General features: G+C 50.2%; 2 protein-coding genes across 2 annotated transcripts in view; one reads left to right on the top strand and one right to left on the bottom strand.

Annotated features, from left to right (window-relative positions):
* Positions 1 to 14,374, bottom strand: part of LOC121549698 (staphylococcal nuclease domain-containing protein 1) — a 282,207-nt gene that overhangs the window by 142,018 nt on the left and 125,815 nt on the right. The gene's annotated exons all lie outside the window — the stretch shown is intronic.
* LOC121549707 (leucine-rich repeat-containing protein 4-like) lies at positions 7,729 to 11,120 on the top strand. The gene has a single exon (XM_041861552.2). It carries the CDS (start codon positions 7,737 to 7,739, stop codon positions 10,554 to 10,556), a length of 2,820 nt encoding a protein of 939 aa, XP_041717486.2. The 5' UTR covers positions 7,729 to 7,736; the 3' UTR covers positions 10,557 to 11,120.

Below are 14,374 nucleotides of genomic sequence, written 5' to 3'. Positions count from 1 at the left end.
GGGGGGGAGGTAATATCTGTGAAATGTTCTGTATCTTCCTGCGGAAGGGATTGGTGACAGACAGGAACACCGAAACACATACAGAGACAGGCTGTGGGCATTGAACTCAGTCTGACCGTTGTTGATAGTCTGGCACATATCTAAGACAGATTTTGGGGATGAAAGCTGTTCCCTTATGTCCCCATCTAACCTGCCTCCCCTCCCTTACTAATCCTCCCACATGGTTTCTTATGGAGTTTCCAAGCTTAGACTGCCGTTTAAAGGAAGACTGTGGGAAACTGGAGGTAAGTAGAGCCGCCATTTTGGAGACAGAAGCTAGCATCTCATGACAGTGAGGCAAGGTACAAAGGTGTTAACACATTTACATTTTAGTCATTTAGCAGACGCTCTTATCCAGAGCGACTTACAGTTAGTGAGTGCATACATTATTTTTTTATTTTTCATACTGGCCCCCCGTGGGAATCGAACCCACAACCCTGGCGTTGCAAACCCTGGCAAACCCTGGCTCTACCAACTGAGCTACATCCCTGCCGGCCATTCCCTCCCCTACCCTGGACGACGCTGGGCCAATTGTGCGCCGCCCTATGGGTCTCCCGGTCACGGCCGGCTACGACAGAGCCTGGATTCGAACCAGGATCTCTAGTGACACAGCTAGCACTGCAATGCAGTGCCTTAGACCACTGCGCCACTCGGGAGAACACAATGTCACAATTGGGTGTATGGATGCACAAGGCGAAACCATCCGCATAAAATGTTGACATAGCATGTATGTAGCTTTCAGTGCTCACGTTCAAAGAGTACTTCTGTAAAAACAGAGTTTGCTAGGCAGAGACTAACCATAAAACAGTTTGGACAGAATATTAGACTAACTCTTAGAGCCTTCCTTTAGCACGGTTGTGCTGCAATTGAGAATGCACTCAGCTAGCCAGCAAACTCAGAGATAGAGAGACAGAGACCGAGAGACAGACAGGCAAGTTTCATTTTCACCAGCCCCTGAAAAGGATAAGAGAGGAATGGGAGAAGAGGGAGGTTGAGAGACTAGGGCAGAGTACCAGAGTAGCCCCCCCACCCACATCCTCTGCTCCCAAGCAGCTAAAAGTCAGGGAGATTTAAGGCCTCTCACGGTGGGGCATTAACATGTCTTTACCCAGCGAGCTGAGAATGGAGTCCTCTCTATTTACAGCCCGCTAGTCCGTCAGGCGGTTGGCAAGGTGACACAGTGAGGGATAATGAACGAGAAACGCCACGGCGCTTCCGGAATCTAAATAGAGCCTCCTCGACCAATGACGTGGCCGGGATAGACAGCGGGGAAATTTGCATACGGTAGAATGGTACCAGACGCCAGGGAGAGCACTGGTTGGATGTGTTCCTAAACGTGACAGTGTGTGCCCCAGAACATTAACACAAACACTTTGGCTAATTACACCACTAAACATCTAAAAGGTCACACTAAAAGAAACGCAAATCTCTTCGGAGCAAGAGCACTAAATCCAAACATTGTTAGGCTACACTTCACACAACTGACCTTCAAATCCCACGACCACAAATACTATGCCTCAGATGTGCAATAAGCCATATCAAAAAGATGTTGATGACTAATGATTACTATTCTCAAATCCCAAAATTGTATTTGGCCGACTTCAAGAGTCTCTTTTTTTAAATATTTGTCTGCTAGGCTATTTAGAAGGCTTTTAACAGGCGATGATGAGGATCACTGGGTTGGCTGCTTTAAGCCTGCTTTCTTCCACTTCCAGCAAACATGAGGCTAGCTAATCTATTAGCTCTGGCAGGGCTACAAACAGGCCCCAAACATAATGAAGGTCATTAGCCTATAAACAATGTTTATTATGAGAGCTGCTGTAACACACTGGGGGATGAAAAGGGTGAAGGAGAGAGAGAGAGAGAGAGAGAGAGAGAGAGAGAGAGAGAGAGAGAGAGAGAGAGAGAGAGAGAGAGAGAGAGAGAGAGAGAGAGAGAGAGAGAGAGAGAGAGAGAGAGAGAGAGAGAGAGAGAGAGAGAAAGATATGGAGAGAGAAAGAGGTAGAGATCAACACTGAGAAGAAGAGAGATCAACAGAGTGAGAGAGAGTGAGTGATGGAGGGAGAGCGAGACAAAGAGAGAGGGGGTTGTAGTGTGGAGTTGTGGATTCACTTTGACTGAACCCTTAAGCCCCCAATACCACACCGTCTGGGCAAATACAATTAACCACCGACTGGCCCTCAAATATTACACCACGCACACATACACTGTTAAGGAGGGAGGAGAGAGCCCGACGGACAGCGAGACGGACAGATAGACAGACAGACAAGCTACCACACAGGTTTAGGGGAGATGACCTATGTTGGGTCAAATTCACCTAAGGTCATTCAACTGACAGCTTAACGTGAAAACATAAAACTCATATTGAAGCCAATCCAGGTGGATTGTGGAAGTCTAATCTATAATATTTAATCTAGTTGCAGTGTAGCATATGTCTGGGTGCGTGAAATTTCAGAGAGGGAGAGAGGGAGAGAGGAAGAGAGGGCGAGAGAGCAGTGTGTCCATTGTATGCTGGACAACTGCCGCTGTTGCACTGGAGCGTGTATCGTCTGTGTGTATGAAGTGTGTAATGAGAATAATGATTAATGGTAAAATCCCTCATACACGGTTTAAGCTCTCTCGCCGGGGCGGCGGCGGCGGTCTTTGTGGGTGTAATCTCTCCCAGAATTAATTCCTGGAAATTGAAATGAAAAATGGTTAAAGAAGTGTCCGACCCCTGTCTTCTTCCCCAAGGTCAGTCAGTGTGTTTGTGTGTGTGTTCCCGTCTTGGGACCGGAGATTGATTCCCCCCCTCCTCTGAGAAATAATACTAAAACTAGCAGAGGATTGAAAACTAAAAGTCTGGAGAGCGAGAGAGAGAGGGAGAGGGAGAGCGAGTGTGCGTGCAAGAAGGGGACAAAGTTCCCAGTGGAGGGCTGGGCAGTGGGCTGGAGAAGTGGTTAGACCCAGTTAACTGGGGATGAGTCTGAGCAGCACTGATGAGAGAGAGGACTGTGGCCTCCCTAGACACTGTAGAGGTGGAGGACACGAGGACACACACACTGCGAACACACACAGCTAACGCAAAAAGAAATTCGCACATACAAACTCATACAAATACACAAGCAGAAGCAGTGACGTCTTTCCCCAAGCACACACCCCTTCAAGGCTCACATGGTCAATAGCCAGGCATGTCACCCGTGATACAAGTTCGTATTCGACGTCCATCCATATCTGAGGACGTTTGGAGATGACGTGGAATCCGGCCACTAGGGGCAACAGTGAGCCCTATTACCTACAAGTTCGGTTTTGCTAGGGCGTTGTGGAGGGTAGTAAGCATCTGCCTCTGATTCCAAAGGTTTTAAGTTCGAAATCCAGCAATAGAAAGTTGTTTTTGAGATTTTTGCACTGATTTTTTTCGGAGCGATTTGTTCGTCAACATTAATTTGCGGGCCAGAAAAAGGGCAGTGATTTGAAAACTTTATGGTCCATTATAATTTCAAAATACTTTCCATCTGGTTTTAGACGTTCAAGACTGACATGGACCTTAACCCAAAATAATAATTTCTCAATATTTTTTTATATATAAATATTTTACTCAAACCTCCCCCAGGCTGGATTGAATGGGCTCGGCCCGTATGTTGCCCACCCCTGCTCTATAGCCTACAGTCACATAGCACATAGATTGCGCTCAAACTAACCAGAATACACACAAATCTTCATTTCTGGCAAGGGCTGTGCAATGACATTACAGTCATTAGATCTATCATCCTGCTACTGTGTACAGTATGTAATCAGATTAGCATTAGGGATATACAGCAGGACATGCACTCATTGGTCCGCTCCCTCCCTCTCATCTCATCTCTCTCTCTCTCACACACACACACACACAAAGCTGACCTACATGAGACTGGTCGCATCCCAGATTCACAGGCTCTAGCCCCAAGGCCTGGGTTCTGCACAACGCACTCCACAAACAAACACACAAGCACACACCAGGCTACCCTTGAAACGCTGACTGACTGGCAGACCCACCGTGCCAAAACGTGGGTCGCCTGGTGCCCACAAACCATGCCGGGCGGTCCAGGGCATTTGAGGCAGCAGCAGGCACATTGGGGCTGGGGGGCATGAGAGGGGCACAGAGGGTGGCATGGTGGTGGTAAGGCAGTTAAGTCTTTCAACGTTAAATTCATAAAATCTCCCCATTGAGGCCGTCAGAGGCCGACCACAACTCAACCAGGCTCCCTTCTGCCATTGTGGATCACTGTAACGTTATAGGACCACCAGCACTGCTTGGACCGTGCTTTAAGCACAACCAAAAATGTATAATATATGAACAATATTAGTTACAGAAATAAAAACAACAGAACTAGTGCCAATCAATACATGTTTATTGTTGGACATAAAAGACTGTAAAAACACCAGCAAATCAGCTCTAAGTGACTGTAATTTTGGAAATATTTTCCAAAGTATCCACACGCATAATAGAGATACATGTGATCGTACACAAATGTAAGCAATGTTTGAAATGATTATGTTTTAGTCAAATATTATATATGTTTGGGCTTCTTGCATTCAATGTGCAGTCTACAAATTATTTGTAATTATGTTCCAGCCCCATGACCATCCGCTCAAGAAAAAAACCATCTGAATCTAGTTGAGGATCCCTGTTCTGCACAAACCATGAAGGACCTGCACAGTGGCCTGGTGTGCTCAAAGCACCACAGTCAGCAGCATCCTACTCACTGACCAGGGGCCGTCATGCCAGGCAGGATACCTGACTAATCACCATTCACTCACATCAATTTGGGCCTGTCCCAAAAGAGGAGAGAGAGGGAGAGTAAGAGGGAGAGGAGGGAGTGAGAGATGGAGATAAAGAAGGGAGAAAAGAGTGGGGAAAGGAAGGAGGAGACAGATATTCTCCCTGTTCCTGAGAAATGTAGAAGTGAGTGGGAGAGAGGCGTTGTGTGTATGTGTGAGTGAGTGAGTGAGTGAGTGAGTGAGTGAGTGAGTGAGAGAGAAAGGGGGAGGGGAACGATGTAGCGTAAAATCATTCATCAAAAAGAGGTGTGTTTATCAGCGAAATCAGAGTGACTCTTCTCTCTGTCCCACTCTCTTCATCTCTCCCTCCCTCTATCTCTACCTCGCTCAGCAGTAGTCCATATCCCGCCACCCAGTCCTAAAAATGTGCTCCATGTCCCAGGGCCCAGAGTTCACGTGCGCGCACACACACGTCAGGCAGGATACACTCACTCTACATTGACCTTCTGACAGGAGGACACAGAGAGAGAGAGAGAGAGAGAGACGGAGAGAAAGAGAGAAAGAGAGAAAGAGAGAAAGAGAGAAAGAGAGAAAGAGAGAAAGAGAGAAAGAGAGAAGGAGAGAAGGAGAGAAGGAGAGAAGGAGAGAAGGAGAGAAGGAGAGAAGGAGAGAAGGAGAGAAGGAGAGAAGGAGAGAAGGAGAGAAGGAGAGAAGGAGAGAAGGAGAGAAGGAGAGAAGGAGAGAAGGAGAGAAGGAGAGAAGGAGAGAAGGAGAGAAGGAGAGAAGGAGAGAAGGAGAGAAGGAGAGAAGGAGAGAAGGAGAGAAGGAGAGAAGGAGAGAAGGAGAGAAGGAGAGAAGGAGAGAAGGAGAGAAGGAGAGAAAGAGAGAGAGAGAGAGAGAGAGAGAGAGAGAGAGAGAGAGAGAGAGAGAGAGAGAGAGAGAGAGAGAGAAAGAGAGAGCGCGGATGAGTTAATGCACAAAAACACTGCAACAAACCAATGCACTGCTCCAAGCGGGATGCGTCAGCAGTACATTCACATTCCCCACTCAAGGACAAAAGAGAAAGAGAGAGAGCAACAGAGTGAACAAGCGAATGAACGAGAGAGCGCGCTAGAGCGAGAGAGCGAGAGAGCGAGAGAGAGAGAGAGAGAGAGAGAGAAGCCTTGCACCACAGTGGCGCCAGGAAAACGTGCCGGAATAACCGGAACAGCAGGATTAACACCGGGGCTGCAGGGGTTAAAATCGTGTTGCCGTGGGGACACACGTTGCCGTTTTCTCCCTTTCACCTGGGCAGCGCTTTATTCCCCCCTAAGCCAGGGAGCCAGAGAGAGAGAGAACGAGAGAGAGAGACAGACAGAAAGAGAGGACAGTGGAAGCGAACACGGTTGAGAGCACACACAAAGGACTGAGTGCTTTGAGCTTGGCCACTACCTCAGGACACTGCAGGGGCTGAGAAGAGCGAGAGAGAGAGAAAGAGAGAGATACACAGCCCTGCTCTCTCTCCACTGCTGCTGCTGCTACAGCGGATCTGTTTCCCTCATCGAAGCTACTGTAACATCACGCCTGTGCCCCGCTCGCCCGCCGCTTGGCTCTCTCTTGCTCCACTCTCCTATTCCGCGGCGCGGTGAAGAAAAAGAGGGGATTGAAAAAAGGAGAAAGAAAGTGGCACGGAGGGAGATAGTGCTTTAGCCTCTTTTTGCTGCGCTGATATTGCTGCTGAATCTACTCTACCCCCCCCCCCCCCCACCCTCTGAAGAAATTGAAGGATTATTGGGAAGTGCGCGGGAGGCAGGCTACAGCTGCTGTGTGTGTGTGAGAGTGTGTGCACCGCTGCTGGCGAGCCGTGTTTGCGTGCTGCTGTGCTGGAGCGTAGACCTAGTTAAGGGAGAAATACGCTAATGACCGCAGTGTGTGTCGCGTAGCCTTTTCAACCCAGCCGAGCGCTACAGAAATCAAGTGGACACGACGCGACACACTGAGAGACAGAGAGAGAGAGACGGGGGGGGGGGGGTGCTGACTGACTGACCACCAAAAAAGAGAAAGAGCCAAGGAAAGGAAAGGGGGGGTCCTGTTCTTCACCCCCCACTCTTACCCCCCACCTCAAACAAAAGGGAAAGAACATTTGAAAGGATTGTGGAATTGTTCTTCTTCCTCCTTAACCCCCCTCTACCCTGAACCCCCCCCTGTTTTTCTTCTCTGCCTTGGGTTTTCAGAGTGCGGAGAGTGTGTGTCGGTGTGCACGCGTTTGTGCTATGGAGACTTGGAGAAGGCGTTCGACAGAGGCATCGAGCGGCGGATTCCAAGGACAAGCGGGAGAAGAGCAGCCGAGGGCGAGCGAGTGTGTACTGCTTTAGGAGCCTGACTGGATTCCTACCCATCTAAAAAAAACAAGCTTCGGATGGGCCTTCACATCTTTTCCTTCTTCGGATGATCTTCGCTTGTGTGGAATTATAAAAAGGGGCCATTTTCGCAAAGAATCTTCACTTGATTTGCTTCTGACAGAGCAGAAAGAAAAGGCTTTATTTTTCTGCTCCTTGGATATATACCTGATTTAAACACTTTGTTTGTGATTGCCAAAAAAAAGAGAACCTGTAAAAAACACTTGAGGTAGGTGTCTAGTGTTTCCAACCCTATTTGAATCATCTCCATCTCCTGTTCTATTATTATTTGGCTTATTTTTTATCTTTCTCAGAAACGTTTAAGAGCAGTCTTCCTCCACCCCCATCCCACCCTACAGTGCTGTCCATGGAAAAGAGAGCCAGAGTCTTGCTTAATCCAGGGTAGGGCCAGCCCTCTCCCTGTTACTCAAGAGCCAACCCACCTCCCTCCCCTTCCTCCCCTCTTTACACCCCTCAACCCCCCCCCCTTTCGACCACCAAACCAATCCACCAACCAACCAACCAACCCCGCCCCCCCCCCCCTCCCCGGACGATGCTGAATTATGAACGTGCCACATCATGAGTCTCCTGGGGCGGGTAGCTGTGCGTCGAGCCAGGAAAGCCGCCCTGCTCTGTGTAGTGTTCCTGATGGCGCGAGCGTGGAGCAGCGCCTCCCTGGCTATGGCAGGGGCGGCAGCGCCAGGCCCTCAGGGCTGCCCACCGCAGTGCTCATGTAGTAGCCAGTTGAGCAAGGTGGTGTGCACTCGGCGCGGCCTCACTCGCGTGCCCCCAGGCATCCCCGCCAACACGCGCCACCTCAATCTGATGGAGAACGCCATTGGGGAGGTGCAGGCCGACACCTTCCGACACTTGCACCACCTTGAGGTTCTCCAGCTGGGCCGCAACGCCATCCGGCAGATTGAGGTGGGCGCCTTCAATGGCCTCACCAGCCTAAACACGCTGGAGCTATTTGACAACCGGCTAACTGGGGTGCCCAGCGGTGCCTTTGAGTACCTGTCCAAGCTAAGGGAATTATGGCTGAGGAACAACCCCATCGAGAGCATCCCTTCGTATGCCTTCAACAGAGTGCCCTCGCTCATGCGCCTGGACTTGGGTGAGCTGCGCAAGCTGGATTTCATCTCCGATGGCGCCTTCGAGGGCCTGCACAACCTCAAGTACCTCAACCTGGGCATGTGCAACATCCGGGGGGAGATGCCCAATCTGAGCCCCCTGCTGGGCCTGGAGGAGCTGGAGATCTCTGAGAACCTCTTCTCTGAGATAAAGCCGGGCTCCTTCCGGGGCCTGCGCTCGCTCAAGAAGCTGTGGGTGATGAACTCGCAGATTGGGGTGATCGAGCGCAACGCCTTTGACGACCTGAGCTCACTGGTGGAGCTCAACCTAGCCCACAACAACCTGAGTGCCCTGCCGCACGACCTGTTCGCCCCCCTCAGGTACCTGGTGGAGCTGCACCTCCACCACAACCCCTGGAACTGTGGCTGCGAAGCCCTGTGGCTGGCGCGCTGGCTGCGAGAGTACATCCCTACCAACTCTACCTGCTGCGGCCGATGCCACGCGCCGGCACACATGCGGGGCCGCCAGCTGGTGGAGGTGGACCGGGGGGAGACCGGCGTGCTCCAGTGCTCTGCCCCCTTCATAGGCGATGCGCCAAGAGACTTCAACATTTCGGCAGAGCGCGTGGCGGAGCTCCGTTGCCGGACTGCGCCAATGTCCTCGGTCCGGTGGTTGCTGCCCAATGGGACTGTCTTAACGCACGCCTCGGGCCACCAGCGGATCGGCGTGCTCAACGACGGCACGCTCAACTTCTCAAACGTCCTGGCGGCTGACACGGGCACCTACACCTGCATGGTGTCCAACGCGGCCGGCAACTCAAACGCCTCGGCTTACCTCAACGTGAGCGCAGCCGAACTCAACACGTCCAACCTCAGCTACTTCACCACGGTGACCGTGGAAGTGCCGGGCCCCACCACGGAGATGCCCAAACCCAAGACCACGACGAGCGCCCCCAACACTGGTAGGGGGGCAGGAAGTGAAGCAGGAGGTGGTGCGGGGGGCGCTGGCACCACCACCACCGCCTCGCCCTCCCTCTTTCAGCCCGTCTTCATCTCCACTCCCACCGTTCTGCTCCAGAACACAGAGGGCCAGCCGGGCGCCCGACCATCCGCCGTGCCCGCCTCAAAGTCCGCCACGGTCAAGCCGCCCGACAGCGTCCCCAGCCTGGACGAGATGATGAAAACCACCAAGATCATCATCGGCTGCTTCGTAGCCGTCACGCTGCTGGCCGCCGTCATGCTCATCGCCTTCTACAAGCTGAGGAAGCGCCACCAGCAGCGGAGCACGGTGGCAGCCGCCCGTACGGTGGAAATCATCCAGGTGGACGAGGAGGACCTGCCGCCGCCAGCTTCTGCCGCGAACGAGATCCGAGACCACACGCTGCCCGAGATACGAGACCACAACAGCATCCAAAAACTGGATTATATCAGCCACAAAACAGACTATGGCTTCCCCAAGCCCAAAGCCGAGTACAAGGGGGACTACACAATCCACAAGCCCAAACCGGAATACACTATACACAAGCCCAAGGCTGAGTACACCACCTATAAACCAACCGTGGACTACACTACCCACAAATCTACCGTGGACTATAGCGCCCACAAATCCACGCCAGATTTTAGCCTTCATAGACCAAAGGCTGACTATAGCCCATTCAGACCTGAATATAGCACTCACAAGCAGCCTAAAGCGGACTATAGCCCCTTCAAACCTGACTACAGTACTCACCCGAGAACACCTAAAACAGACTATAGCCCCTTCAAACCGGATTATAGCAGTAGCACTCACCCGAGAACACCTAAAGCAGACTATAGCCCCTTCAAACCGGATTATGGCACTCATCCAAAACCCAAACCGGACTACAGCCCTTACAAGCCTGACTACAGCACTCACCCACGACCTAAACCAGACTACAGCCCTTACAAGCCTGACTACAGCACTCAGCCCAAATCCAAACCGGAGTACAGTACCCACAAATCCAAACCTGACAACAGTCAATACAAGCCCAAATCGGAATACACCCCCAAGGCTGCGCCGGACTACATCGTCTTCAAATCAGACTACAACAGTCCCCACAAACAGGATTACGTCAACCAGAAACCCCAAATGGATTACAGTCCCCACAAAGCAGACCACCCCAAGGTGGACTACCGCACCCTCAAGCCCAAATACAACACATACAGGCCAGCAGGACACGGGGCTAAATGGACAGAGAACAACATTGGGAACTCTCTCCCTCGAACCTTGCCCAGCGCCATCACAAACCTCCCTGAGCCCTTTGTCATAAAAACTCACACCAAGGAGAAGGTTCAGGAGACTCAGATTTAAAACAACCCACACAACCCCCCTCCCCAGCCCCGTCCCAATCCTCATAGCACCCCTCTCTTCTCATAACTACATGCAATAGAATGCACAACGGGGAAAAAAGGACAGGAACTTTCGTTTTTTTGTACAGAGTGCAAAACTTAAAAAGACTGATCATTTCTTGTTGTACATGCTTATAAATAAATATATATATGAAAAAATTGAAACTACCATGGGCGGGTGATAGAGAAGCATATTATATTAAAAAGAAATACATTGAAACTATTTTCTAACTTGTAACTTCTATTTAAAAAGACGAGATGTTTAACATGCTATATTGACTTCAAGAAATGAGGGTAGACTTGTTTTAAAAAAGAGGCATTCTGTGTGATTTTTTAAACCAATGCTACAGAGAATGCAGTGAAAAGAGAAAAAAACATTTATACTGAGTAGACATTCAAAAAAAGGTCAGTGTTTGATCTTTACAGGTTTATCTTGTAAAAGCACCAAGAATTTGTACTGTGCCAAATGTTATAAATGCAATAAAAATGATTTTTGGAGGAAAAAAAACTAACAGAGAGAGATTACATTTTTTTTCTCCCTCTTTATTTCTACTGTAGCGACCAGCCAAACGCTTCAGACACTGCAGTAAGACTCTGCAGCTATACTTTAACCCTGTGTGTGCTGGGTGACTCACACAGAATGAATCACAGCACAGAACTGCCTGCTGCTGTTTTTAATAACACTTTATATGCCTGTGTGTCGAGGCAGGTGGAGCGAAGCTATGTTTTGTATGCATAATATTAGTCAATGACATCGTACTTAATCAAGGTGTGGCCCATTTCAAACTGTGTACTAGATTTGCCCCATTTTCATGAAGTTCTCCAAATGTGTGAAGATCACACAAAATAGCTTTTAAAGGGCCGCTATTTATACAGGGGTATTTGAAGTGCTCTCCAGTGATATGTATGAGATTGCACTGCTGTCATGTCATTGAATGATTGCATGTGGTTAAGATATGAAGATGTAGGGTGTGATATGGTTTGCTAACGTGAGGGGGGTTTGTTTCTATGTGGTTGATTTCAAGTGGTCAGAGAGGTGTTTTGCATTACAAGACTTGTGTATGAATGAGGCAAACCCCGGTGATGTGAGCACATAAGGCTCCTTACGCTTTACTCTTGGCCCCAAAAAATCTCATCTCTCTTTTCATTGCATTCCCCCAGCTGTTGTGGCTTCATCAATCAGCGACAGTTTTATGATGACAAATGCTGCGGGTCTCACCGTTAACTGTTCATTCTTCATCTTCAACAATATCCCTCTCCATCTTAACATAGCCCTAGCCTAGCTCCCCCCTCGCCCTAACCGTGAGAGATGACATGTACACGAGGTCGTTAGCGTCTTTGGACGGCTCAAACTGGCTAACAGCGTGTGGTTTTTATAGAGCCGGTAGTTTTGACTGTCAGTGTAAGGAGTGACACGTACAGAACAGAGGCCTCTCTTTCACGCTGGCTTTCACCGGGACGCCGGAGCATTAACAACCGGGTGACAGGGCCCCCGGCGCCACAGCTCATTAAAATGCAAGAAAATAGAAAAAAAGAACAGACAAAAACTGAAAAAAAAACTAAACAAATTGGGGTCATTTTATTAATCAGTAGAAGGAAGTATTAATACGAGCTGGTGTCAATAACGAGGGCATATTGCTCACTGTGTCTGAGTGATTAAACTCTGATTGGTCTATAATTTACACAGCCTGGACGGACACACCCCTTGTGTATAAAACTCGTCCCACAAAAAGAAAGAAACAGCTGGTGCACCGGCCAAGCCCAGGGCAGCTGTTAAACGGCACACAGTCCCCTCTGTCACTGGTTTACATAACCGGGACTGTAATGGGAGGACGGTGCAAGATTGTCTCGCAGGGATCCGGCTCCATTTCCTCTCTATTCCTATTTATTTGTGAGAGAGAGCGAGAGAGAGGAGAGAGAGAACGAAAGATTGAGAGGGAGAGAAAGAGAGAGGGAAAGAGGGGGAGAGAGAGCGAGAGAGAGAGCGAGAGAGAGAGCGAGAGAGAGAGCGAGAGAGAGAGCGAGAGACAGAGACACATAGAGACAGAGAGACAGAGAGGGAGAGCGAGACAGAGAGACAGAGAGAGAGAGAGAGACAGAGAGACAGAGAGGGAGAGCGAGACAGAGAGACAGAGAGAGAGAGAGAGAGAGAGAGACAGAGAGACAGAGAGACAGAGAGACAGAGAGACAGAGAGACAGAGAGACAGAGAGACAGAGAGAGACAGAGAGACAGAGAGACAGAGAGAGACAGAGAGACAGAGAGAGCGAGAGAGAGAGAGCGCGAGAGAGACAGAGACAGAGAGCGACAGAGAGAGCAAGAGAGACAGAGAGCGAGAGAGCGAGAGAGCGAGAGCGAGGCGAGAGACCAGAAGCGAGAGAGCGAGACGAAGAGAGCAGAAGGCGAGAGAGCCGAAAGCCAGAGGCGCGAGAGCCGACAGAGAGCGACAGAGCACAGAGAGCGACAGAGAGCGACAGAGAGGCGACAGAGAAGCGACAGAGAGCACAGAGCCGAGAGCCAGAGAGCCAGAGAGCCAGAGAGCGCAGAGAGCCAGAGAGAGCGACAGAGAGCGACAGAGAGAGCGACAGAGGCGACAGAGAGCGACAGAGAGCGACAGAGAGCGACAGAGAGCGACAGAGAGCGACAGAGAGCCAGAGAGCCAGAGAGCGACAGAGAGCGACAGAGAGCGACAGAGAGCGACAGAGAGCGACAGAGAGCGACAGAGAGCGACAGAGAGCGACAGAGAGCGACAGAGAGCGACAGAGAGAACGAAAGATCGAGAGGGAGAGAAAGAGAGAGGGAAAGAGGGAGAGAGAGAGCGAGAGAGAGAAAGGGAGAGGGAAAGAGGGAGAGAGAGAGCGAGAGAGAGAGCGAGAGACAGAGAGACAGAGAGACATAGAGACAGAGAGACAGAGAGGGAGAGCGAGACAGAGAGACAGAGAGAGAGAGAGACAGAGAGACAGAGAGACAGAGAGCGACAGAGAGCGACAGAGAGAGAGCTGAGGGAGATTTTTATGTGTTTAACCTGCAGTCAGGGCCTGTCAGTGGGAGAGTGACGTGTGTGTTTGTGGAGGTGACAGCGCGGTCCTGGGAATTTAGAGAGAGGGAGATGTAGGGGAGGGAGGGGTGCTTAGAGAGAGGGGCCCTCTCCGATCCAAAGAGACAGGAAGAGATTAGGAGGGGGGTTTTGATACATACACACACGCAAACCGATTAATATATCCTTCACACACAAAGTAAAAATCTCCCTGACTCTCTCACACACTCAGACACAGATGCACACAACCATATGCACACTGTCACTGAGCTGATAAGCAGACTAAAAATCTCTTAAACCCAAATACTTAGAGAACCTGAATCCCACACACATTACTTATACGTGCATTACATTGACTGTGTGTCTGTCACTGATGCAAACACACCGCTGGCACACACAGTAACACACCCTTTCGCATACACACACATGGCTCACCAACAAACAATCACAGCCAGTTCACCTCACACAAACACAGAGCCATACATGTGCCCACACATGACCTTGTACCGTCCACCCTTGAAGCTTTTCCCCCCACTACCTATTGGGTTAAATACAGGCTTCTGCAGTGCACCCAGTGCACCATAGGCCAACGCTGGTCACTTCGGCAAGGATCAGACATGATCAAATCAAAACGCGTCTCTCTCTCTCCCCCCATCTCTTTCTCTCACTCCTTCCCCCTCTCCCCTCTCTCAGTTACCCCCGGTGACTCACGGCTTGCCTTAAGGGACTGTTTTTCAAAGTACAG

Source organism: Coregonus clupeaformis, unplaced genomic scaffold (assembly GCF_020615455.1).
Source record: "Coregonus clupeaformis isolate EN_2021a unplaced genomic scaffold, ASM2061545v1 scaf0097, whole genome shotgun sequence".
Lineage (NCBI taxonomy): Eukaryota > Metazoa > Chordata > Actinopteri > Salmoniformes > Salmonidae > Coregonus > Coregonus clupeaformis.
This window is presented reverse-complemented; position numbering and strand designations above follow the sequence as displayed.

Coding starts and splice junctions, on each gene's coding strand:
- LOC121549707 (XM_041861552.2), top strand. CDS start 7,737: ATGAGTCTCCTGGGGCGGGTAGCTGTGCGTCGAGCCAGGAAAGCCGCC.